General features: G+C 46.6%; 1 protein-coding gene across 7 annotated transcripts; it reads right to left on the reverse strand.

Annotated features, from left to right (window-relative positions):
* On the reverse strand, positions 1–27,217 carry kmt2e (lysine (K)-specific methyltransferase 2E). 7 transcript variants are annotated; one of them, XM_079183878.1, is made up of 25 exons: positions 26,918–27,217; positions 18,375–18,559; positions 14,347–14,458; positions 13,430–13,659; positions 13,134–13,273; positions 12,491–12,672; positions 12,329–12,367; positions 12,023–12,223; positions 11,693–11,823; positions 11,362–11,479; positions 11,151–11,260; positions 10,776–11,028; positions 9,752–9,850; positions 7,452–7,523; positions 6,638–6,823; positions 6,061–6,390; positions 5,635–5,934; positions 5,284–5,434; positions 4,968–5,197; positions 4,823–4,879; positions 3,981–4,529; positions 3,316–3,617; positions 2,593–2,672; positions 2,396–2,475; positions 1–2,303 (listed from the first exon to the last, which is right to left on the reverse strand). In XM_079183878.1, exons 2-25 carry the CDS (start codon positions 18,443–18,445, stop codon positions 1,251–1,253), a joined length of 5,076 nt encoding a protein of 1,691 aa, XP_079040004.1. In that variant the 5' UTR covers positions 18,446–18,559; positions 26,918–27,217; the 3' UTR covers positions 1–1,250. The 7 variants fall into 7 exon arrangements, with proteins under 7 accessions (XP_079040004.1, XP_079040002.1, XP_079040003.1 ...); XM_079183876.1 differs by having other exon boundaries at positions 11,693–11,859; XM_079183877.1 differs by having other exon boundaries at positions 14,347–14,461.
* Between the last annotated feature and the right edge of the window lie 688 nt (positions 27,218–27,905).

Below are 27,905 nucleotides of genomic sequence, written 5' to 3' on the forward strand. Positions count from 1 at the left end.
TGTCATTACAGTGATTTATTATAATGAACCATGAAAATAGCCAAACAGTGCAGTGTCTGTGAGTCTCTCCCCTCCACACAAACATACACTCACACACACAAATAATAAAAATAAAAAAAAGACAAAGTTGAAGAGAGTCCAGAGAGGGAAAAAAAAAAATAAAAAAAAAAATAATGCTACAGTCACAGAAACATTCAGCTTTGCCAAGAAGAGCGTACATATTTACAACCATATTTCAAAAATGGGATGGGAGCGAATTGTACAAGCATAGAAAAGAAAAGAAGCGAATATTTACAACCGGTTCCTGGTGAAAGCTGGAGTAACCACCTATACATTAAATTACACTTTCTACAAATAACCATTGATATTCAAAAATAAACCGCTGACGTCCTACCTGTGGGCGAGGCCACTCTGCCTACCTCTGAAGACTACAAGCACTCGTTGCACAAATTCACGCGCACGCACACACACACTCTCCTCCTTTAAACAACCATACTCTTTCACATCCTATAACAGACAGACACACACACACACACACAGACAGACCTACGAACACACACAGACCTAAGAACACACACACACACGAGTGCAGCCTCCCAGGATGGTGAGGCAGGCTCCCAGAAATGGGTCTTTTCTGAATCTGCAGCGGTGAACAGATATTTGTTGTTAGACAGAGGAATAAAAAAAATAATTGTGTTTTTTTTTTTTCTCTATACAAAAAGCTTTCTCTTTGCTATAGTGAGCCACTAGATTATAACAAATAAAATGGTGTAGAGAGCCGACAACAGACGAGAGAGAAGAGGAAGTAAAAACGAATAACTGACAAAGGAGGAAGAGGAGGATGAAGGAGGGGGGGAGGGGGGGGTATAGGCTGGAATGTCCACTGATAAACAAAGTGCAGGGCCTTACAACGGGGGTCCAAACAAGACACGGAACAAAGAGCTTTCCTCTCCATCACAGGAAGGATATATAAAAACAAACGGAGGCCAGAGAGAGCGGGCTAAGAGCACCAGGGAGATCGTCCATCTTCGTTTTTATCAGTTTGTCTTGTCACTGTCCATTTTTCTAAAATTTTCTGTCCTTGTTTTATTTTTAATTATTTTTTAAAAAGTATCCTTTTATCCCACAATCAGCTGTTTTTCCACTGGCCATGTGTTCATGTAAATAGAAAACATATCTACAGCTTATGATACACGCCCCTCTCCGGCCGAGTTCTCAGGGCCGCCGGGGCCCGACAGCGGAGAGGGCCGTCAGTGCCACCCCGTGCTCAGGTACCCCGGGCTGTGGAAGGGGGTCGAGGACGCAGGAGCGCCACGAGTCCCAGAAGGCATCTGGGAGGCAGCGGCCTGGGCCTGGCCTTGTTGAGTCTGTTGGGGAGGTGGAGGGGGAGGTGGGGGCAGTCCGGTCTGCTGAAGGGTCGGGGGGTACGTCGACGGGGGCACTGAAGGGTTGGCGGCGGCGCCCGGGTGGAGCAGCGCCGGCTGAAAAGCCCCCAAGTTCTGAAAGTGGTGGGGCTGCATCTGGGCGCTGGTCGACGGGGCGGGGGGAGGTGGGGGAGGAGGCGGAGGAGGGGTGAGCGACAGCAGGGTGCTGCCAGCCGGAGGCTGCTGCTGGGAGGTCTGGCCCTGCGGGGGAGGAGGGGGAGGCGGAGGAGGAGGGGAGGCGGTGGTCAGCATGAGCTGGTGCTGCTGGATGGGAGGCGGCTGCAGGTTGACGTGCAGCAGGGTGGGGCCGGACAACGGGTGTGGGGGGGGTGGAGGAGGCGGTGGAGCCGCTGAGCTCTGATAGTGCACGCTGTGGGGAATAGTCTGCATCAGGGGCTGAGAACCAGGAGGGTAAGAGGGGGTGACGGCAGGTTTAAACCCAGAGAAGGGTCCGGCGGGTGAGGGGCTCTGGCTGGGAAAATACGCCGTCGAGGCTGGTGGAGCTGGTGGAGGAGGGGGAGGTGGTGGTGGAGCACTCTGTGCGTTATACTGGGGGAAAGGAGCTGGGCCAGTCTGAGCCTGAGGCTGAGGCTGAGGCTGGGTTTGAGGTTGAGCGGAGAACAGCGCCCTCTGGCTGCGGTAGGGAGAGCCCTGAGGCTGAGGCTTGGGAGAGTGGAGGAGGGCAGGTCCAGGGTAGTGGACAGGAGAGGAGGGTAACGGGACAGGATGCAGCTTCGTGGGGGTCAGAGGAGCCGGTTTGGGTCCCGCAGGCTTGCTCGGCGGCTGGCTGGTCGGATTTGGCGTCCGAGGCCGACCGTCACCGTCGTCCTCCTTCGCTGGCCGACTGGGAGGCTGGACGACCGGACCGGGAGAGCAGGGCTGTGAGGGGGGAGAGAGAGAGAAAGTCACACAGTTGTTGCTGACTAGCGGAGACGGGTCAGAGCTACCTCGTGTGGGTGAGGTTGACTTACTGTGTGGGTTGGGGTCTTTTGAAGACTTGGAGATGGGCAATCTCTCAGTGCAGGTGTGTCTCCACCTTCCGTCTCACCATCTAGAAAATAGTATAAAACAGTAAAAATGTTGATGTAAACTACTAGACATTTTGGGGAAAATGGCTCCATCTTTATATTTAACAGTCAGATTTGAGAGTGGTAAGAATTATTCTCACCTGTGTCTTTGTCTTTGCTGAGCAGCAGAGCTCTGTGGTAGCTGCGTTCTCGGGCCTGCTCTACAGAAGTGGACGACGTCCTAAAAAAAAACATTCAGGATCATCACCATCTAATTCCTATTACACAGTGAGTGGTACAGTGCACTCTACCGAAAAAGGGACAATATAATAACGATAGTTCTCTAGCGCAAAAACAAACATCTGAGTGAACAATCTCTGACTGATACAGAATGTATAAACTGAATACCTAAATAAATCTGGAACAGAACATCAACGGGTCAGACATGAATTTAGCCTCCGTTCTCCAACTATCACTAGAAAGAATAATGCGTTGAAGGTTTTTATGAAGTGTAGTCTACATAAAAAAAAACGTAATTTGAAGTATGTTGCGCATTTGCAGACACGCCCCCTCTCCAGGTCTCAAAGTACAAGTGCTCTTTCATGGGGTATTTAACGGTAGTTTAGATAATTATAGGGAGTTACTCACATATTTTTAGTAGCAGTAACCCTCATGAGTTTGTAAAACGGTGATATACGTCCCGGTGTAATCGGGCACAGTTCCTCTGATAACCATAGTTCAGAAAACAACCTATCTGCACCAATGAATTATTTAATTTTAACCTCTATACAAGATACCTACTATACAATAAGCTAACATGAATGACAACTGGATAATAACAAAGGGTCCCTAATGTTTTGCTGTAGAAGTACTTTGAAACATACCACTGTCCCTCTCCTCCTTCCTTCTCTCCTTTCTCTCCAGACCCCTCTGCCTCCTCACTTGTCTGGGGCTCTTTTACTGTGGTGGTGGGGTTGGTGGCGGCGGTGGTGGTGGTGGTGGTGCTGCTGCTGCTGCAGAGAGGAGTGGGAGCGGGGGGTAGAGGAGACTCACTGGGGGTCTCTAACGCAACAGGGAAGACGTCCGCGGCTAAAGGTGGCACGGTGGACACGGGAGAGCTGCACTCTGTCTTGGAGCCGCTGCGACGAGCTTCGCGCTGACGCTTCCTGTATTCCAGCAGGGAAACCTGGGAAGATGCAGAACCACCAACTCAATATCATTCGTGAACAAAGAGCATGTTTCATGTTGCACCAGTAGAGGGCAGCACTTGGGCAGCTACTGAAACAAAGAGCAGCATGAGCCAACTCATCTCTTCAGATCATAACATCCACACGGTCAAGAGAGGACGTGACAGAAAACATTAACATCACCTTATGTACGGCATCTCTGATACCGTTTTTCTTTGCTTATCATTCCTCTCACTTATATTTTAAATAAAGAATATCAACTAGCCCTAGTTAAAATCTCATTTTAACCTGTATACAGTATCTATGCTGTGCTCCAAGGATTAAGAAGTCAAAGTAAAACGTAATGAGCACTGCCCACTCACCTTCTTCTTCTGTGGAGGGTTCTGCGCCGACCCTCCTCCCTCGCCAGAGCCATCCCCATTCAGCGAGCGCGAGAAGCCGAGTGAACTTCCCTCCTCGGGGCCGGGGTAAAAGAGCGGCCCCTGGGCTTCACTGAAGGGGGGCTGGGAGCCAACCAATGGCACCGTCACTACTGCGGGCCCTGCTGCAGCCCCAGCTGCAGCCTCAGGCCTGAAGGGAGATACCAGAGGCTCCAGGGTGTGTGAGGGGGTGAGGTCCCTTAAGTTTGAGTTGACTGGAGAGAAGTTCAGGCCAGCTGGTCCAGTCGGGCCTCTGTCTGGGCTTTTTATCCAGCCAGGAAAAGAGGAAGCACAAGTTTCTGCAGATGCGGGAGCCTCAATAGTCCCCCCCTCTACAACCACACCCTCTGCCTTGTCCTCGCCGCAGTCCATAGGCTCAGCGGCCGGAGGCTGAGGACTTTCAGGAACCGACACCGTGACTTCTGTCGGGGGTGCGTCTGAACTGGGAGTCCTGACACAGGGAGAGGTGACCAACGAAGGAGGACGATCGGCCTAGGAAAGGAAGGAGGAAGCACCGTCAGGGGACTGTGATAACAAAAGGAACTCTTGTAAACAGTCAAGCCAGATAAGAAAGAAGAAAATTCATCCTACTTTTAGAAACTTAACATTTCTCAAAATAAACACATTTGCTAGATTGGTGGTCATCATCATTCGAGGTCTCTACTGAAGAATCATAGATTGTGATTCCAAATAAAGTTGTTTACCTGATAAATAATGAAATAAAATAATTATTGAAGCCTAAACCTTGCGTATAGATACACAGTTTTGGTTCATCCTTCGCTCACCTCTTGCACACTGGGTTTTCGGCTGACCTCTGGGGAGCTTTCCACTGAAGATTCACTCTGCGTAACAGGAACAGATTTAGTCACTCCACTTCTTTTACTCACGTAAACAAATGTGCAGCCTCCAGTGGGGTTTCCACACCCTTACCTCCTGAAGGACATTAAGTGTCTGTGTTGGGGTGCTGGGCAGGGGCGGCTCTGTACTTGGCTCCTCCGTTCGGGGACGCGGTGGGGTAGCCAGTAAGATGGGGGTTGCGGGTGTCTCCGATTGGTCGGCCCTGGTGGGCGTGGCACAAGGGGAGCCGTAGGGAGTCGAGCTCTCGGACATGCAGGCATCCAACGGACTCAGCCGCCGCTTTTTCAACGGTGTGGGCAACTCTGTAGGGAGAAATGTGATGTGTGATTTAGCTGAGCATTCATCCAATATTTATAATGTTGGACCAGACTGAGTGCTGGCTACGTACCTGGTAGTGAGCAGGTACCATTGTAGGGTAGAGGGCTGTCAGAGTCTCCATTAATGGGGGGGCTGAGCGGACCCTCACTGGGCATGAGGAGGCTCGGTCTTCTGGCTGGGCTGGTGGAGCCCTCCTCTTCTAGAGCTTGCTTCAACCATCGCTGTAAGAAAGAGTAAAGGTTCAGTAAGAACAACAATGGCTGCAGCTAAATACTGATAGCCTTACAGGCGTTTAACGCAACAGAAGAGAAGAATCAAAGCCACTGACGGACAGAAAGGCAGTGTCCACTAAAGACAGATCCACGGGTGTACGTTTTTCCATCAGCATCAAAGCCAAATGGGGATATTTCTAAAGCAGTACCTTCTTGCAGGAGCCGGTGGTTGGCGGTGTTTCAGGCAGTTCTCTGGAACGCCGTCTCCCAGAGGGGACCCCGGGAGTGGTGGGGCTGCGATTGGCCAGGAATGGGGACGAGAAGCGGACGTAGTGTTTGGGGGTGCTGTAGACCTGTGGAGAGCCGGCCATGCCCGGTAGGGCGTTGAGCTGTGTGGCGAGTACTTCAGGGTCGCTGCTTATTCTCAGCGGCCTCTCTGGGACTGGCTCCGGGGTTCGTACTGCACTGTGGTCCTGCTGCTTCTCTCCCACCCACTCACACACAAAGTGCTGTGGAAAAGAGTTTGAGAAGATGTATCATGACAATCCGTAGGGTTTCCCATACATTGAATATGTTTGATATTGACCCAGATATTAGACAAAAGGCCAAGCATATCAGAAATAGTGCTATGGTACCTTTTTAGCTTTGAAGTTCTTGCTCCCGTTGCGGTTTCTGTCAGGTGCAGGTGAGCTGCTGCTGTGCGGAGGGCTGCTGTCCGGGGCTTCGTCAGGGAGGGCCTCCGGCTCAGGCGCAGTGGCCAGCTCTCCTTCGGGGGATTCATTGGTCAGAGGCTCCAGAGACTCGGTCGGAGAGCCAGGGGCCAAGTCGGAACAGGTGCTGGTGGTGCGAGCTCGCCGGCGCTGTTGACCGATGTGCGTGCGGTTCCTGGAGAAACTCTTCCTGTTCCTCGAGCTTTTGACCTTGGCCGGCTTTAATCCCGGCTCCTCTTTCACCTCCAGTAGTGGCTGTGAGAAACACAGTTGAGTATTTATATCGTTTAAATTGATGCGAAGCAACAAATGCAACCACAAACATGTCCCCCGTGGCCACTGGTCATACTTAATCCTTGATAGATCGTTTGATGTATATCACTGTTATGGACCAGCAAGATTGTTTTGTTGAGGCTGGTAGAACACAAGATAGCTTTGATAACCAGACTCCTGCAGTGGATTGTTTATTCAAAAAGAGGTTTTTGTGTCTCCATGTCCTCACCTGTATGACAGTTGGAGAATCTGCCATCTCCGGTGTGACTGGAGGCTCCTCCTTGATGTCACTGCGGCCCCCGACTTCCGTCTTGACGCCGCCGATTCTTTCCAGAGCCTGCTCTCTACGTTTCTCCCTCTTCTCCATTCGGGCAAAGGCTTGCAGGATGGCCTCCATCTTTCGCTCTTCCCGTGTCTGCAGAGAGATAGGCGCGGGGTTCGAAAAGGAAAGGGGTGATGGATGGACGGGAAGAGGGAGCGGAGACATTAGTCCATGGAGTACTACTCTCCCACGTAGCCCCAGAGGTAGCGATACAATGGTTAATGTGTGCTACACAGCAAAAGCCGATCAAGCTGTGCAAAGTGCAGCGCGCCGAGTGAAAGAAAAGGTGTAAAAGTGGTCCTTGCTTTCATAATAAGAGAAACAAAAAAAAAAGAGAGACGGTCAGGCAACAGGAACAATGTGGTGAGGATGTAAATGGACTGCATTTATACACCTAACTTACCAGAAAAAGAGTTTTACAATTAAAACCCTGACAAACCAGGAGGTTGCATGTCTGTGTTCCTATATGCATGTTTGTGCCACATAACCTCAGCTCTACCTCCACCAAAAAAAACACACAAACTCCACCTTCGGTCAGAACACCCCATTGAAAAGATATTCATACCACGAAACATACTGAAACAACAGACACATTGCTGAGAGATCGGGCTGAAGACAGGTGTCTGTAAAGACGAGACAGTTAGTACGCTTGTAAATCAGTCACCTCTGGGAGATTTGGGGGTAGATGGGTAGGAATTGGCTATGAATGGGTCAAGTTTACCTCCTTGTGTTTCAGTCCCTTCCAGCTGGAAGCCGCCCCGACAGGGAGATGGGACTGCTCCGCTGGGTTGGCCTGAATGTTCAATAAAGAGACAGCCCAGTTTAGAAGAGACATGTCCCCCCTAAACAAGGCTTCACAAACACTGGACAGGGCTAGACTAGTGGCTCCCTGATCTGGAATTTACGTAATATCCTACTATAGACGATACTGGTAACAGACGTAACGCCACAAATCTGCCAAATTATTACGATATCTAGGTTACGGGTAATTTCTGAAATAGCTGACGTTTTCACATTTTTGTAGTTTACACCTTCAAGATTTTCCATCATTATATAAACACCTCCCTATATGACAATACAAGTTTAAACGGTATGGTTTTGGGCTTTCTGGGACTAAACTTGAAATCGTGAGGGAAATATGGTAAAAAAAAAAAAAATCTTTGGTCTTCAATCCAAAAACTGTGGTTGCAGCTTGCACACTGAGGAACATCCTGTTTGGAGCTTTGGAGAATAAACACCCAAAAAAAAAAATCAGAAAGGGCAAATATCTGTCTGCTGCTCCCACCACCAACCAATCACAAGAATAAACTGGCCAGCGCAACATTCTCTAAGCCCCATTTTAAAAATACAGTTCAGGAAACAAAAAAACAACACACACGTGCACATGTGAGTCTGGCAATAAACAATGGCCTAAGATTGTATATTGTTTTGCTGCAAAAAGAAGAAAGAAAAAAAACAACACACATGTGCACCAATCACCTAAAAACAATGGGCGGTGGTGCAGTTAGCACTGTCGCCTCACAGCAGCCTCACACTCGGTTCGGACCTGCGAACCTGGGGCCTTTTCTGTGCGTTCGCTAGCTCTGCGTGGATTTCCTCCAGGTGCTCTGGTTTCCTCCCACAGTCAGACGGGAGGAAAGTTAGGTTAATCAGATCATCTCTATGTGTCAGCACTGTGATTGACTGGCTACCTGCCCAGGTTGTACCCCGCCTCTCACCCAATGTCAGCTGCGATTGGCTACAAGGATAAGCAGGTATAGCTAATGGATGGGCCTCAAAACAATCGGAACGTTATTGACCTTAAGGGTAGACTTCTCTCGCAGCCAGGTAGAATGCATACTTGAGGCATTAGCTGGCACAAAATGACAACATTTTGTCTACACAGGAAAACCAGGATGTCTTTTCAAACAATAAGGGCTCTTGTTTAAGTAGGCAAAATATCATGCCGACACACAACAGTGTTATCTCCCCCGCGCCTTATCGCGCCATCGACTTTTAAACACCCACATGCATCTACTATGCTTGTGATCGTCAGTTTATGAATGCACACTTCTTTGATCCGGCAGCAGAGCTCTCTCCTGGGCCACATTCCATAGAAACCAGCCTATTGGATCTCCCAAAGTCAATACGGCCCTGGCAACAAGGCTCTACCCTCTGCAGCGCCTCCTCCTCTCTCTCTCCCTCCCCTCAAATATCTATCCCTCTCTGGCCGATTAGCAGAACTGTATGCTGGCCAAAGATGAGTCAGCACTTTACACCTCGGGGTCCACCGTGTGAAATGAAGCTGACTGCGGGGTAATTTCCAGAGAGTGCGTGTGTGAAGTGCACCATGCTCGCCTGTGTGTGTGTGTGTGTGTTTGATACCATCTCTCAGGCACATTAGACTTTTTGGCAGGAGAAAGATGGTTTAAACCAGTAATTGGCCATTTTAAACTTCAAGCCACAATGAAGGTGAGAGGAGCGCTAGACTCCGAACTATAACGCACGCTGGGGGACGGTTTCAGCTTCCATTAACACACAACATACTGGTTTGTTCCCACTGACAGGAGATGGTGATCTAAAACAGGCATGTGGCCCTGAGAGGCCGATTCATTTTTTTAATATGCTGGAGAAAAAAAAAACGGCAGCAAATGAGGAAAATAAATGTCACTGCGTAATGAGAGACAAGCACGAAGCCTCAGTACTGTGAGGAAGAGGGAAGCCAAAGCTGCAGGAGGGAGAACAAAAAAAACAACTAAAAAAAACACAAGTAGGACTGAGCAAAATATCAACAAGGGCATGGACAGAGGCGGGAGCACTAGCAGTAGATACGTGATGAAGAGGAGGGTAGTTTAATGGAAGGGAGATAGAGGACAGCTGCTCCTATCCAAGCCACAGCCCCCGTAGCAGACAAATGGTTTGGTCCACACCCAGAGCAACAGTCTCATTTTTATTGTCACTTTCTCTGCTGGGTGGCTGCACGGCAAAAAAAAAAAAAGAAAAAAAAAGAAAAGCTGTAGCCCCCTAGCTTGGAACACTTACCATCTTCCTCCTCCTCTCTGCAATCTGCTCCTCTGACTCCATCTCTACTTCATTGCTAACGGAGGTTTTGTCTTCTAGATCCTCATATAACTCAGGATCCTGTAAGAGGAGGGGAGAGGGGGGTATGGCGCTTTATCATGGCTGATCAGTCAGACTAGCTACAGACTAGAGGGGGGAGACAGGTAAGAGGAGGGGGAGGGAGGGAAGGAAGGAGGGAGGGAAGGAGGGAGGGGAAGTAAACTGAAATATAGGAGGGAAGCAACTCTGCTACTTTTCAGGGGTCAATCTGTGCACAAAACAAAACATGCTCAGAACTCGTCTTTGGTCTTTCACTGTTGTTCATAAATGATGTTAATAAACACTCCATGCTGTAGCAGCACCCTCTAACAGAATCAACCACTAAGACATACTCTGCCCTGCCTTTAGTGTGAACATATGGTTGTTATAGGACTTTTACACATTGTTTATCTACTCTGTTGGTACATCTTTCATTTTATCCTTCTGAAATTACAGCTGAGACATTTTGGGATGTCTAAACCACAGTCTTAGGGAATGATTTCTTAATGATCAAAAAACAATTTGACTTGGTCATGGCAAGTGAAATTAGCTTTTCTGGAACAGACGAGAAATTCTGTTGCTGTTAACACATCCAAGAGAAACGCCATTCTCCGAGTGTGTCACAACTCTGCCAGACAACTGGCACAAAAGCGTCTTATGCAATGACAGTAAATCTGAACTATTTTGTCAAAATTCTTAGTTGGGGGGGAGGGGGGCAGAGGCGAATGTATAAAAGGGATGATGGGGAGAAAAGAGGGAACTAAAGAGCATGTAGAGTGACTGACAATGGAAAACACATGCACAACACATTTAACAGAGATCAAACAAAATTGCATGCATGGACCACAAGGGTAAATGTACATCAACAATAAATAGAGTCTCAACATGTAACATATGTATGTTAAGTGTAAAAGAAGGATGAGAGTGGGTGCGTTTCGTGTGCTGTTCATTAAAAGTGTAATCTTGCCTGGTTGTTTGAGATGGAGAGGCGGAGAGGAGAGAGTTTCCTCTGTTTGCCGTCGCCTACGCTCTTGCTCTTCCCGTCGCAGTCCAAACCCATGTTCTGGTTCTGGCCCAGGTCGTCCCGGACGGTCTCCTTGTCCTTGCGACTCCCTCGGCGCCGGCCTCCGGAGCCCAGGTTCTCGGTGGGTTCAAGGTTGTGCTTGAGCACCGGGCACTCCTGGTTCCCCTTCACACAGGCACAGTCCACCTTGTATTTACTACGAATATGAAGAGAAAGAAACACAAAAGAAAGACAGGAAATATGAAGTTAGGAGGCAAAAGGATCTTGCCACACCACTGTGGTTTTGTATGCTACTTGACAAGTTTACTTATAACTCACCAGCTGCCATAGTCATAATCAAAACCAATGGTGATCTCTGTGCCTTTGGTGATAGGCCTCAATGAGTAGATGTATAAATGCAGCATGCCATCCTCAACGACGTGCCGCACCTGAGGACAGAGAGTAATGCAATATTATAACTGTGCATAAGGGCTGACTTAATTAAAATAGGCAAGATTAACGTACAAACAATGTTGCGATGTTTACTTACTTCAGAATTTGGGGTGCAGGAGCGACGGATGAAGCGTGCCTCGTTGCCAAAGCTGCGAGCGTCCACACACATCTCTAGTCCGTCAAATTTAGAATAAAATAACACAAAGGGGTATGGCCTAAAAGGGGAAAAGCATGAATGTCAATTACTCACATACAAACCACCACACTGTAATGAACTACAATCCATAGCTTTCCTCCCAAGTCCCCACAACCCTTAATATCAGTTAATTGGTTTGACCTGCATTAAAAAAAAGCTGCAATATCCAATTTACATTCATATGAAACAACTCCAAGGAGAAATCCTTCTGAAAAGTGACTAGTGTCCTGACCTCTTGAAGAAGTATCCGTTGGCCTCAAACTGCTGTCGAAGCATGAACTTCCCCCTGTACTCAATGATGAGGGAGTCTGGGGCCAAGTCTCGCACCGCCTTGAGGATCTTCTTGTTCTTCTGAACCTGACTCTGGAAGAGAGAGACACTCTGGCATGAGTGCAGATCCTGGACAAGGAACACATTAAGTTATAATAAAGTACAAAGACAAAGCTAGGATGGTACATTTGCTTACATATAAGAAATGATCAGGGTATGCATGTCCTGTTCACAAGGGATTGTAAGAGTGGGTGAGTTTGTACATCTGACTTTATAGTAAATAGTTTTTTACCTCCACAGGCGGCTTGAAAGAGGCGGGGTGCGTGTTGTACGCCAGGCTCTTGCCATCGCCTTGCTCTTTGACACGCAACAGGACCTGGACGTCCTCACTGTACTGATTGCTGCTGGCCTCCTCGTAGCGCTCCATCCACGTCTTGAGTTTGTTCTCCCACAGAGACGGGTGCTCTGTCGGCTCCTGCTCCGGAGCAGCACCCTGAGAGAAAGAAAACAAAAAAACACACGACAGTCGTTGGTACAAATGGTTCAAGGGTTTGACGGAAGACAACAGGACTCCGAGTGTTGTGTTCAGTGAGTTTACCTTTACTCTGGAGGACTTTCTGGACCCTTCTCGGAAGGCCTGCCAGACAAAGTAAAGAGATCAAAAACTGTATTAATTGAAGTATACACTAATATATAATAAGGATGTAATACATAATGTGTTTTGATTTGGTTCATTATAAATTAAGTAGTCAAATCTGACCTTCTTAGCTCGGGCAGAGGATGCTGGAGACTCTTTATCGCCACTCTTTTTACGTTTCTTATCAGTCTGCTTATGGCCAAGGCGCCCAGTGGTGAGCGTGATGGTGGTAGGCGTGTGTTGGAAGGTGGAGTAGAGCTCTAACGGCACCTCGTCTCCACTCTCTGTAGCACTGGTGTCACCATCTGAATAAGCAAACAAATACATATTAGTTATGAGGAGGGAGTGCTGATATAAAAGACTGCACACTGCTGCAGGCCAAAATAGAGAGCCAGCTGTGTTACAACAATGGAAGATGAGGTATGCTACAGCGCAGATTAGAAAAGAAGTTTGCTTCTTGTCCAGCAGGTGTCAGCGTGTCCCAGGCTGAGGAGGCGGCATCCTGACACAGCCTGCAACCTGCTGGGTTCAATAACAATCTGGCCATTTACTGCAGCAAAGGGGCCAGTTAAAGCAGAACTGAAAGAGCCATCTATGAGATCTAATAGAAAACTTCCAACCCCTCATAACCTGCCGTGGCAGATGCAGCTCTCAAAATAACAACCATCGGTCTGTATTTTATCCAACTTTGTGTCAGCATAAAGGTAAACAAAAACATTCTGAGGCAGACTAGCGCCTACATATACACGTGTGGAGTCTTGCTCACCAGACAAACACTCTCGTTTCCTGGTCTGCAGCAGGATGGCCCTCTCTCTATCCAGGTGTCGTGGTTGGCAGCGTTCACACAGGTAAGTCTCAGGAATGTTCTGCCTGTCGATGCCCATGCAGTCAATATGCTGCCAGGCACTAAAAAAAAAAAAAGAAGAAAAAAAAATCAAAGCAAAAGATTTTTAATACACTTTTAAAAATCACAGTTTGAAGTTGCTTCAACTTTGGGACGCATGAAACACACGTCTGAGTCATTAATTAATTTAGAGCATGAAGAAAATCTGGTCAGTTTACCTGCACTTGTCACAGCAGATCATGTAGCCGTCATCGTGGGTGAAGCCACAGATGCAGCGGGTGATGTCGGCCCCGTAGCTGCCATCCTCTGAGGTGCTGAGCGTTGTGCCCCTGGATGCTTCGTCCTGGCCTCCTGGAACAAACAACCCCCCCTCTCCTTGTCGGATCAACATGGAGGGGGGAGGGGAGGCCGGTGGAGTGGGTGGGGGCCGCGCCCCATAGTTATGGTCCTGATGGAAGGAAGGAAGGACGGGCGGTCAACGGGTGTAGGTAAATGACAGTTTATCATCGGGATAATTCAGCAGGGAGTAGTAGTAGTAATGTGTAGCACAGACCACTGATTCACAGGCATATGGACAAACTACAGATTATTTTCATTATCGATAAACCAATTGTTTTTGTTTATTAACCAAACATAAAGCCTGAGTTTATTATATCAAATTGTTTCATATGAACACTGTTCAAAACCCCAAAATACTTAATTTATTATTTATTCATAAGACAAGAAAAATCATCACATTTGAGAAGCTGTGAACATGAAATGGTTTATCACGTTTCCTTAAATTACTATCTGAACGATTAGTATATTATCACAAAAAAACTTGCTGATTAATCGTGTGTGAATCAACTCATGACCTAACCCCTGCACTTGAAATTCCCTGCATCACTTATAATACTACGGTCCATGTTCTATGTTGACCTAAATGCGAGCTAGTCATACGCTCAATGATTAACATAGAGGGAGGGCCTAAGGTTTGTAGGTTATTTGTCTTAGGGTGGGAAGGGAAGAACAGTGTGTGTGTGTGTGTGTGTGTGTGTGTGTGTGTGTGTGTGTGTGTGTGTGTGTGTGTGTGTGTGTGTGTGTGTGTGTGTGTGTGTGTGTGTGTGTGTGTGTGTGTGTGTGTGCACGCACTCACAGCGTAAGGCAGGCCAATGTAACTGTGGGAATGGTGAGAACTGCTGCTGTAGATCTGGTGTGGGTAGCTGGACTTCTCCACCACCACAGGGCTGGCCTCCACCGATTCTGGTCTGCTGAGCAGAGAGACAAACGGAGAGCACACATTACAGTACACTGACAAAGAAAAAAAAAACACTCAGATAACAAGGTGTACACGGAGTAATTGTTCTTCCTCAAACTCTGTTAGGAAGTGTGTGCGCGGCAGTATGCTGAGCAGGGGAGGGACTGCTGGTGACACAGAAGTAGAATATGGACGCATGCTAAAAACAGTCACACTGTCAGGGGACCTGGGGCAGTAGGCCACTGCACACCCAGTGGGGGAAAGTACATTCACCCAACTACTTTAATAATGTACAATTCCAACTTGTACTTTGAGTATTTCCATTTTATGCTATTTCATACTTCCACTTTACTCTGCTACACTACCATTGAAGGGGTAAGTGTTGCATGTTTCACAGCTATAGTTGCTAAATATAGCAACTAAGATTTTACGCACATTAAGATATACTGTATTCCCCTACTGAACTTCTCAGATGTTTCAAGTAAAGATAAAAGATAAATCTCAGTTACATGGTCCATTTTCCTGCAGAATGAGTACTTTTGCTTTTAATACTTCTAGTACATTTTATGATATGTTTGCTAAAGGATCTGAATACTTCTTCCACCACTGACTGTACCTGCTGTCACGTCACCTTGGCTGTAAAAGTCATGCCTGAGAGTCGTAATAATACTACTTCATGTCAAAATAAATGAAGTCTGTACCCACATCCACAAGGCAGACAATCACTACAACTGTGCAGTCTGTCAGCCACACAAAACAACTAAACCCACAACCATGTACTCCTACAAAACCAGTAGATCCACCTTTCCCAGGATCACAATGCAGTTAAGAAGGGAGCCTGTTTGGCTGTTTGCGACCAACCCACCCTTATTATGACATGACTAATCTATTCTTCGGTTGCTGAAGGGGTGGCTCTGGAGGAAGAGAGAAGGGGAACTGTCATAACGCATGGCATGAGACAAGATAGTTGGGTGTAAAGAGGGAAGAAAAAGAAAGAGGGAAACACTTCAGGACAAGCACAATTCATTTGCGAGGTGCGGCAGCTATTCAGATACATGCGTTCGTGGATCAATCATGCAAAAACATCGCGTTAATCTTCTCTTTTCACAGAGTCCTATCTAGGAAACTGTCCCACGGTGGGAGACAAACAAAAACCATCAAGGAGTGTCGGTATACGCGACAGCTGCTGAAGCTTGTTTCCTTCTCTCAACACTAAAAGTACACCATACAGCAACTAAATCCATGAGAGCCACTGCCAACAAGTTTCTGTAAACAAGGCAAAAATCATGGAGAACAGCTTACATAGCATACTGGACAGCCTCTCAGATATACGGAGTAAGATTGGTACAAAGGACTAACAGACAATGGGGGCTCTGAACAGGCCATGCAGCATTTCTGTACATGTAAAACTGTTCAGCTTTGATTACAATGCAACTCCATAACTGCCATATTTTTAAGCTTTTATTCAGAAAACAAGTAGCCAACGGTGAAAAGAACCAGCCCCGTTTGGAGATGTGTTAGTGAAAATCTAGAATCTCAAGGTAAAGTAGTGATACGATACCTGCGTGAGCCCTTCTCAGCCCTATCTCGCTTGTTGCACGCCGTAAGAGCAATGTGCAACACTTCCTGTATGCGTTGCCGCTCAAGTATTCACTGTCAAAGTGAAAACGTAAGTGCATGCATGAGGTCTGGAGGCGGAACCAGTGTAAGGTGTGTGTGTTTTTGAGAGTGTGTGCACAAAAGATTAACTGACACACAGAAGAATCTAAACTGTTTAAATGTGTGGAAAGAGCCTGGTTTATAAGATAGGGGGAGAATTTTAAAAATCATACTTAAGAGAGTGCAGGCGGCTCAATAACCTTCTCCCATTAATGGTTAACCAGATCAAAGTCTATATTTTATAATACATGGATTAAAGATCTGGCCGAAGCATGTATCATTAAGTGGTTAAAGGAGGGGGATTATTCATGAAGTAATTGGGCTTTCGCACTCTTTTAGTTTGTCCTACAAGTGAAACAGTGAGAGAGGCAGTGAGAGAAAGAAATGCAGAAGGCAAACATGTGAGCCAGCCTGTTCAGTAAGGAAGTAAAGCGTGTTTGAATGCATGCGTTTATAGCTGGAGGGGTTTGTATCATTCATGTCTCCACTCCTGGGAGGTGGAAAGGAGGGCGTAGAGAGTTAGGAAAGGAGGGCCTAGAGAGTTGGGAAAGGAGGGCCTAGAGAGTTGGGAAAGGAGGGCCTAGAGAGTTAAGTACACATGAGTAAGAGGGTTGCAGATATGTCATGATCAGACTCAAAACATGAACAGACACACGACAAGGAGTGAGAGAAAGAAATGAAGAGAATCAAGGTGTGTCGCCAGGTATGCACTATTTATAGCTCATACGTGTCAAGAGTATTTAACAAAAGAAGAACCGATGTGATTAAAACACCTGCCGAGAGAGGCAGAGTGGACGAGGAGAGATCAACAGCAGGAGAGGAAAGAAAAAGAGAGCAGCACTGAACAAGCCAGAGGCAACGCCTTCGCTCCTTAAGTACTCCACACTTGCTTCCATGGTAACACTACGTATCCCAGTTTGGCGTGAGCGCGCACGGCGAGCTCCAGTGTGTCACTGTGGACACGTTACTGCATTAGACAACAGCTGGTCACGCTGCTGCAGACTTCAGGGGCGACGAGTAAGGGACGTTTTGCTGGTGAGTAACCAGCCCCGCTAACTCGGCTGGCGCACTCACAATACGCCAAAGAGCTGCGTGCGTGCGTGCGTGCATATATATGTGTATATGTGTGTGTGTGTGTGTGTGTGTGTGTGTGTGTGTGTGTGTGTGTGTGTGTGTGTGTGTGTGTGTGTGTGTGTGTGTGTGTGTGTGTGTGTGTGTGTGTGTGTGTGTATATATATATATATATATATATATATATATAGGTCCCTTTGGTCTGCATGCAGTGGCAGCTGGAAGCCCCCTTTTTCAAGCTCGTTATCTGCTTTTGAATAAAAGCTGCAGCAGGCGATCAGACGCAGAGAGTCACGGCTTTACTTCTACCCCCGGTGGGACGGTTTAAGATGCCAATGTCTATGTGAGGACCACCTGTCACTCAGGGCCAGTGACCATGGCAACAGGCCCTGCGCAGTGCAGAGGGGGGGGAGCGAGGGTACCATGGTAACACGAGGGCAATGCCTCGTTTTTTTTTAAAGAGACAGGAGCCCCCTCCATAAGTTGGTGACGTGTGTCTTATTCTTTGGGCATACGAGATCTTCTTGCTTCATTTATTTGACCAGGAGGATGTCCTTGACGGGACTATAGGAGACAAGGGAAGGAGGCGGCAACAGGAGCCGTGTTGCATTTCCGTTTCACCGACTCAATGCAGCGTACACATGTGCAAACATCAAGTAAAGGATCAAAGGGAAATGATGTTGTGTACGCTGCACACAGCCAGTGTTGTAAACAGTAAGCAGACATACGTCTGCATTCTGGGCTTCCAGTTTCACAAAAAGCAGATGTAGTTAAGAGCTGAGAACAGAGTCAATGTGATGAGCAACGGCTGAGTGAAAGTCCAATCAATGGTAAGACTGAACTGTCCATTAGAGCAGACACTTTAGGGGCCCTGCAAAATACCTTTCCATTAACTTTGTAAACGTGGGAGAAGAGATCTATGTGAAAAGACAGAATTTAAATTAAGAATATAATCGAGCTGCTTTACTCCTAATAGAAGGCATGTTGGGCACAGGAGAGGGAATCATATTGACTAAGAGTGTCAAATGCATGAGTGAAGCCAAACCTAAGACGGGTGAGAGATGAGAACAGGAGGTAGTGAAACTGAGAATGAACTTCTTTGGCAAAGACAAATATGCAAGAATGAATGAGGGGGGGCGGCGTTAAAAAAGGTGTGAACAGTGAAGGTGTTGGTGTGTTTGTCAAGTGTTACTCACTCTGAGCCTGCAGCCATGTCCAGGTACGAGGTGTCTGCTGTGTCCACCCCTACTGGGATGACTATGCTCATGACGTTCTCTGCTGATCAGTTCTTGTCCTACTGAGTCCAGAGAATGGGAGTCCAAAACACTGAGGCATGCCAGCCACAGCAGTCATTGCAGACATCTAAGTGCATCCACAAGGCCTGAGCATGTAGTAGGAGAGGAGGGTAGAGAGACAAAAGAGAAAAGGGACCAGTTAGTAATGTTTACACAATGCGTGATTGATTTCATACCAAGAAAAAAAGCACTTGCGAGGCCGCAGTACCAAGCAAACCCCAAATTACAAATCATAGTGAAAACGGGGTATTTCCAGAACACGTTACATGATTCATACTTTCAGACCAAGAACGGCGTTTGACAGGGAAGTGTTTGATAGGAATTTCCCCTCTGACAGAGCTACCAAGCTGAGGTATTGACTGATGACAAGGGAGAGGATCCAGTGCTGTGCAAGTGAAGCCTGAGCTGCTGCTGTGAACTGCGCTAAAGCAACCTCGACACGCTATCTGCCAGGAATGCACAAGGCTGCACTGTAAGGAAGCTCCCACAAAGGGGAGCAAGAGAGCGCAGAGCAGCCAGCCGCCATGAAAGGAGGGAGGAAAAAACGCAACAACACATAGAAGCCATTTTTCCCCCCTTCGACTGAAAAGGACTGCTCTATTCTCAGCACTCAAACCCACTTATCCAAAAGACGACACACACACACACAAACACAGACTCTCTACACGTATTACTGATATGAAAGCTTACATTTTGATTGTTACTACTGTTAAGAGTCTCTAGTTATTCACATGGAAAAACGCTGCGAGAGATCAAGTAAGATCGTTTCATCAATAATTGACTGTCAGGCATTGAACGTAGTGCCCCTCTGGTCCCCAAGTGGGAGGTCGGTTGGACTAATAAATCATATACTAGCAAAAGTATTGATATATTATGCCATGTATTTGTGTCTGAGGCGAGTCCAGACGGGAGCATATGTGTCCGTGTGGCTGCCTCCGATTCAGAGAGCTCTGTTGATAAGCGGGATTAATGTGAGGGACAGATGCCGAGACAAAATAGGCTGGAGGTCACACCTCCGCCTGCTCATGCACACTGGGGCCAAACAAAAGGCTCAAATCGTGGCTTGGGGTGTACACGGGAGAGGGGTTACAAAGCAGGAATATGTCATGTATTTAGCAGAGACAATACTTTACACACATGGCAAGCAATAACGCACCAAAACATGTTTCTGCACGCCTATGATGGGACTGCCTATTCTGGCCTATCCTCTGAAACATGTCAACACACATATCTCTCTCTCCAGGAAAAACTGATTTCATTGCCGGGTTAATTGTCAAGGGAACTCAGTTCACATGGGGATAAACACACAATTTAAGATTATTTAAATAGGGGAAAAAACAAAACAGCCGTGAGAGTAATTTAAGGTACTAATTCCTCCAAATGCATTATTAGAGCCAGCAGGACTGGTGAGAGGCGCACAGACATGACAGCTGTCAGCTCCAGGCCTAATTAATAGCAGGAAGAAGACCCCTGTGTGTCTGTGTGTCAGCCAAGGCTGCTGATGGGATCACCCTCCAAATTCTCTTCTGATTCTGTGTTTAGTGAGTGAATGGGTAAAACAGCAGGGGCACTATCGCTGGCAGAGAGGCCTTTCACGATTGAAGCTGATGTAACCAGAACAAGGATCGGCCGCTTTGCCAAAAAAAAAAAAAAACACTGAAATGACAGACTTCTCTTCTTTTGTGTCATCTGAAAGGCCCAGTATGTTTTAGCACTGGTAAAGAGGTTTCCTCTGAAGCAGCCTGTTCGTTCCCTCGTCCACTAGGTTTGTCTCCATTTCACCCAGGGAATCCTGCTGTCACAACTAAGGAATGCACGCACACACACACACACACACACACACGCACACACACACACACACAGAGATGACCCCTCAACCCTGTCCTTTCAAACATTCCTCTCCATAAGGAAGATCAGTGTGCAAACATACATGCCCTGCGCTACAGCCAGACACAGTTGAGACTAACAAAAGGCGGGTGGGGAAAAAAGAAAAACAAGTACAGTACAGCTGCATTCCTGACTAAATCTGAACTGCGCTGTGACTGCCTCTGCCTGCTCCTCCTCCTACTTCCTCTAGAAGAGATGTCCATCACGCTGGAGAAACGCAGCCAAAGAAAGGAAAAGAAAAATACCCCCCCCCCCCTTTCCTGTGCCCAGTCACCCCGCCCAGCCGGATTTCTCTCCCTCCTCTTGTACATTTCCTAAATAAACGCGAGACAGTAACGCAGAGCGAAGGGGGAGTGTCGCAGACGCAGCTCCAAATTACATGGAGCCCGGGAGAGACCATTTAAAGTCACCTTTGGCAAAATCCACTGCTGGTTATGGAAACACAGGGGTGGGGAAAATGGGGAACATGCACAGGGGAGGGTGAGTAGAAGAGGGACATGTAGCCAAAGTGGACAATAGTGAAAACGAGCCACGGGATGGAAGTGATTTGCGTGCAGAGCGTCTGTTTTCTCTAAAACCGTTCACCTCTTTCATGCGCTCCCTTCACAGATTTCCTTGCGCTGTAGGGAGCTTTAGAAGCCCCTCCATTTCAGAGGGCAGCGAGGTGGGGGAGGTGTACACAGGGTCTGTCTGACAGTGACGCTACACAGCCTAGACCTGGGTGGACTCTGGGTGGCAGAGTGGAGCACATATAGCGTAAGCCAGTCTCTCCTTTCTCCTCCTTCCTTCCCTCCTTCAGCGAGGGGACACAGTCACGTCATTGTGTGGGGGGAATAACTATCCTTTTAAGACTGAACCGCACTGAAGTCAGTGAGGGAAAACCCACATCACCACACTCTAAAAATCCAATGCCGCTACAGACGACAGCTTTCCTCTCTTCTCAGTTCATTACCACCGCTCTATCTGTAAGTGTCTTAATTCTTGTTTTCGCAGCCAAGTCTCGGCAGATTATGCTTTTCGATAAGTAGGAGGAGCAACAGAAAATAAGGGATTCCAACTGAAACACCCCCCCCCCCCCTCTCTCTCTCTGCCAAGCTGATGCGACTTCACACCGTCCTCATAGCTGGCTGCAATGACTCAGCTCATAAACAAACGGATTAAAACAAACTCTTACAAATGCAGTCATGTACACAGGAAGAAGCGTGACCCAGATGGAATGTAGGGCCGGCCCTCTTCTTCCCGGTACCCACAGTGGGACATGCTGCATCTGCCCCGTCCTTCATAAATCAGTGTGCCCATGGCTGCCAGAACTCCCTCTGCACTTGAGCACTGAAGGTGAAGTCATACATCAATACAGCGGGGGATATGGTCCACACAAGCAATTTTTTGTGGCCACAATAGGAACTGTGCTGTTGAGAGTGCAAGCCAATACCAATACCTCAGCTGACTGTAGAGATCAGACAATTTAGGAGACAGATGATGAGGAGTGTGACTTATAACTAGCAACTAGTAAACAATAAAGGAAACAATTTAGGAGGTTTTTCAGGGGCTGCCACATGTTGCATCTGCAATGGCAATTTTATATGGTTGTGATGTGGTAAAATGTGAGACATATAATCCTAATGCAGCATCCCGAGGACAGAAAAGCCAAGTAATATCCTCCGTGCTCAGTTCAAACAGTCAGGGAGTGTGTGAGTTAAAGTCAGTAGGATCGGGATCTGGCAGCAAAGCTGGGGCAGCCCTCCTGGAGTCTGAGTAATGTCTGTTCAAGAGAGCCCCGGGGCACTATCTCTCCATCTCCCTCTTGCTCCTGCTTAAGGAGTATCACAGCCAGGCTCTGTGTGGTCATGGGTGAGTCCTTTTTTAACAAATTAGACATGTGTACGTTACATTGCACTGCATCTACGGCTGCGTGACTGAAGGCCGATACTATTTCGTCTCTCGTTCATGGAGCGCTATCCTGGCACACATGCATGCAGCTGGAAGCTCATTACAGCATTTGGAGAATGCAATGTGCAGCTCACGAAAATTTGAGGTATACATGTTCATGCGGGTCCAGAGAAAACGGGGAGAGGCAACGACTGCATCTAAGGGCAAAAGAACAGTAAGAGCCACTCAGAGGTCCCATTAGAGCAGTGTTCGAGGATCAATTTCACGCCTGGTCCGCAGTGCCGTTACATCACCAACATTGATGGCATATCCCCTCTTTATTCAGCCCATCCTGCCTCGTGCATGCTATTGTAACATGGGCACAGCAACAGGAAGGAGGTTAGGGAGGTGTGGTAGGGCTGCAGCATCAGCAGCCTCAGCCCTAAAGCCACCTGTCGGGGAGGCAGCTTGCTAGCTTAAAGAGGGATCTGTTACGGCCCAGCTAGCTGCACAAAAACAGGTCACCTGAGCCCTTCTCCTCCCAGCTGAGATACCATGTGACTGTGTTGGGCCCTAGAGCCAGGCAGCTTTGTCTTTGGGTCTCTCAGTGTCTGGGTATCACACAAGTGAGATCACTGGAGACCAGGCCACAGACACACATGGTGAGGTATGCATCTATAGAGACACACACTTCACCAATACAGATGTGCTACTGTTTCGGGGATGAGATTTTATTGTCTGGAGACTGGGATGAGCACAATAACAAGGGGAGCTCCTCCAAGTACAGGCAGAGAGTCGAAGAGAAAGCAGAGGAGTATGTGGCCTTCATCCGCCCTATCAATAAGTCAATACACCAATAAACATCCTGTGCACCTGCTTGACTTCTTTATTGTCTCTGTCTCACTCGCTGCTGCGCACACTGAAAAATGAAATAGTTCGGTGCTGGCTTTTTGATCTTATGCGTGTCTCGCTAGGGGTTAAGGTGAGAGGAAAGGTGTCATCTGAGACTACCAGTCTCCTTGCCACCTGCCATAGTTGCCTGTCCCCGTCCCTGTGGCAGAGGGGGAGTGGCAGCTCACTTCCCGTCACCATCTCTGTCAACAAAGCAAGCAAACACACTTTGCTGCCGCACAAGGCAACCAGGCACACATACAGCCGGTCCGGTATTTAACACTTTCAGCTACAATATCATGTAGACAGAAGAGGGGTAAAAGGAGTGAGTATTAGGACAGAGGCCTCTGCTCCTTTACAAGCAAGAACAAGATGGCTTGGGACTTTGTGTATTATGTAGCAGAGACTGATTAAGCACTGCACAGAAGGGCCCTCTCACTCATCTAATAAGTAATAAACCCTCCACCCAAGAGAAGACCCTTTAGCACTTACTATTATGTGAACCACACAGGCGGCTGAACTTCATTACAATGACTCAGAACTTCAATGGATAGAAGCTATACAGACCATTCAAGTGCTTAGTGATGTTTATGATACGAGTAGTGATAAACCGACTATAAACCGACCCTCTAGTGTCTGCTTATTTCACATGGTATGCTTTGAAGGTCTGTGTCATGAGTTATTCCTGCAGCGGACAGGTGCTTTAGTCAAACAAGCATCTATTAGTCTAACAATGATGGCTTGCACGAGGTTGACAACCATATAACACCCTCACCCTACAGCTAAACAGCTGTTTACAGTCATGTAAATCACATGTGTATTGTTGATGTTTGAACTACAATGTAACTAGGCATATTTGTGATTAAACGTGCTTCAGTAACTGTGAAATTTCCTTTTTATTCACTGAACTGACATTAAAACAATCAGTAGGAAAGGAGAAAAAACACACTACTTGGCATTAGTCATTAACAGGCATTTCAGCTGAGCAAAGTGCCAAAGTTTGTCCCACGGGGTGAGGTTGAAGAACAGACAGCTGTGCCACAACGTTGCAGGGCTTTGTGAGAGCCCAAAGGGTTGAAAACACTATCCTGGAAAATAGCTGTCATTTCTCTTAATTCTAATATGTTGATACTGTTTTTAAATACAATTTTAGGGCACATTTCTAGCATTGAATGTTCAACATATGGGATTGTGCAGAAGCAATATGAAAGATAAGCATCTGACTATTGTGTACCCAATATAGCTAAGCAGCTCACATAAACATGTCTTTTAATTAAATACGGAGTGCATTTCTATCACAATAAAGGAGATACATGCAAAACACAGGTGTTGGGGACAACAATGTAACGTTAACTTAGTAAAGACTATTTTAGGGAGGTGCTTATGTGGAAATGTGTCTGTAATACATATTTTAGAGTTATGCTTGTGTACCTTTAGGAAACACAATGCTGTCAACAAGTACATCAATGTGCTCTCTCTCTATTTTGCAGTACTTACATCTAATTTTCTTTGATAATAAACCTCATGTCCCATCATCCAACATTACCACACGAAACACTGGCGGTAGCATAAGCCGTGACGCATGTTACAGGGATACTGTGTAATTCGTTTTGGGAGAACAGCCTCAACAGCGTCAGTGAATGTTACTACAAGCCAACAAAAAAAGGCGCAGTATTGTCGATGCATGATCTAGATTGTTTTTTGACGTTTTTCAAATGCTTAAACTCAAAACTAAAATAAAAAGGAATCCGTGTGTTGTGTAGTTGCTTCCCAGTGAGTGTGTCGGCGCTGCAGTCAGTCCTGCCGATAGGGGTGTGGAGGGTACAACGTTGTATTATGTTCCACCACAACACCCTGGTGCTGTCGCCATTTTCATAGCGCTTTTCTCAGGACTGCGAGACAATCGTGTGGCCAGGGGAGCCTCGCCATGGGAGGAAAACCCCCCCAAGAATGCATTCAATCGCCTCTTTCATACACTAACTTAAGTATCACTCTGTCGGTGCAGTCTCTGTGTTGTTACCATTAGAGCTTTTTTGTGAATTCGTCGACAGCAAAGCCTAAGAAGCTAATCGGCTAGCAATTATGGCCAAGCAATGGCCTCTGGAAATGTAGCAATGGCGAAACAATCGACGCACGAACCGCCTTAAATTTGACACTTTTTTTTACCGGTATGCAAAAAAAGCGAAAGAAAAAACGTTTAGCACAATGATGCATGGAGTATCTGTTTACCTGGGCCGTATATAAACGCCAAAAAAAAATGGCCGTGGAAAGTAACGGTAGCCATCGGAAGCTAAGGACATAATGCGTAGAGGGTTAAAGTTAGCGAGGTGCGCTATTACCGACACGAAAGAAGTGGATTAATACTTGACTCGTCGCAGACAAGGAAAGGGCGACAACGAGGAAAACCAGAGCGACAGCACATTTCTACTTTTATTTGTTTTAAGGTCATGTAAAGTAGCCAATTGCGACAGTGTATTTCAGCTGGGAGATGGGGTTACAAATTGTATGGCTGGGGCGAGTTGCCCAAAATGCAACACCCCCTCCCCCACGCTTGCAGCATTAGAACTCAATACAAACCTTAAATCTAAATTAATGCAAAATGCATTTTTATGTCCGATTATAACGTATACTAGTCGTCAGCTCGTCGTGTGACATCGGGTCTATTCCCGATTACCTCTCGTCATACCTACAATTCCATTAAAAGCTCAGTAGCCTGAGATTACTGCGCAATGTAGCTATCGGCATCTAAGCTATTATAGCAGCTGGTCTTGCTTTGAGTAGTCTAGTAGATAACATACTAAACCTCTTCATATCTCTCTTTGACGTTACATGCATGTAAAAGCTCATTGTTCTCTGGCTTTGTATGATTTTCGCTGAACGGAAATAATGCAGGGTGGGAGCCACCACGACCAAATTCAAGTTTGTAACTAACGCTAAAATGTACTGTTTTCATGCTGGTCGAGGGTGTTGCAAATACCGTTATCGAGTAACACATGATGTCAGAAATGACTGATGCGTTTTTCTGACAGACCGTAGCTGATGTATCGTAAAGTAAACTATGTGCAAATAAAGCGGTTATATTTAGGAGGTCACATTAGTGACACTAAAGCGAATGAAACCGTGCGCAACATGGCCTCTTCTGTTTCTGTGTCAAACCAACACGACGCGAGACCCCCGTCAGAATAACATGGATATACATCGTACTTTTAATGACAAGTTGACAATGTTAGCTGTTGTTGACCGAGTCAGTGTGCTGTATCAAAGACGTTGTGGGACAGCCATTAATCTAATTGCAGCGTTTTCTGTCTTACATTACCTTTATAACGTTGACGTATATATATATATATATATATATATGATCTTAAAGCGGCTTTAACGCGTGTAGCAAACACTTAACACTGATCGTTGCTACCTGTGAATAATATTGACCTGATAACTTTGTGTGACGTTTCGTGTATCGCCACACTATCAAAGAGTCAGTCTGTGTCGAGCTAATTTGAGCTAGTAGCATGCGCTAGTTAGCAATCGGTCTACTGGCGTTACGCTTGCCAACATGACATTTTGGGAAACTTGCGTCACCCGTTGGCAGTTTTTTTTCAATCTCTATCTCGGCAAATATGAAATAAACTGACATCTACCGTAACAGACCCTGGGTGATATTGCTCAGCTAGCTAGCAAGCTAAACTCAGCTGATACTACAACTACGTTAGCCTAGCCAAGCTAACTAAAGCCAACAATAGCCTTCCAGGTCGGATTTGTGCTCACCTTTAAACTACCACGCAATGCAGTTTACTCACCGTTTTATGTCCACTCTGGATGATCTGAAGAGCGAATTAGGGGACCTGGGAGAGACCCCCGTCGCTTTCAGCACAGCTTCCACAACCAAAACAATACTTCTGTCCACACACTGCGGATCCCTAGCAAAGCTTTTAAATGTTTGTCTATTAACTTGTCCGCTAAAGAGTCCTTTCGAGTGAAAAATCTATCGCTTCTTGGTCTACGAAGTGACCCAATTTTTTACTATAAATATATTCGAAACCGTTAAAACAGTGCCCTAGTCATCGGCGACTTTTCGAAATTAGATCCCCTCAAACCAGTCTCTTTTCCCTTTGCAAAAATGGCGGCCCTGCCAGGACTGCCGAGACTCCGCCTCCCCCACGAGCCCCCCTCCCTCCCCATCACTAAACCCGAGCTCCGCCTCCACATACTGCGGGGCTACCCTCCCGGTTTCACAGGGGCAACCGTGACCGCGCTCCATTGCGCGTCCACGACTGTGATTCCTCAAGACTCAAGTCTGCCATTTATGTCGGTAACGCTCTGGATTTACTTTGTGCTTTTCTCGCTAGACAATGCATGAATAGAAATTGAACCTTAGCATGTTGAATGATTTATACGTATAAAGTAAACTTTCTGAAGTCACATTACAGGTGGTTTAATCGTTGTTTTTGTTAGGATTTTAAAAATAGCCCATCAAATACATCTTGCAGAATGCAATATGTAGCACATTGCAATACAATAGTGTGGTGTTATGGTTACATAAATGCCCGTGCAATCTACATGATCATCTTGTGAAAGTAGGAATGTTTTTATAAGGAGGTTTGGTCTTCCTCTCAGGGTCAAAAGGCATATTTTGTCTCAACACTAACCCTTATATATTTTATATTACATTTAATACCTACTTTTGTTTGTTTTTCTAGATATTTAAACAGACTTAGGCTACAGTGACAATTGACACCCCAAAATGTAGGCTAAGTTGGCCAGAACAGATTGTTTATTGAGATTATT

Source organism: Pholis gunnellus, assembly GCF_910591455.1.
Source record: "Pholis gunnellus genome assembly, chromosome: 22".
Classification (NCBI taxonomy): Eukaryota; Metazoa; Chordata; class Actinopteri; order Perciformes; family Pholidae; genus Pholis; species Pholis gunnellus.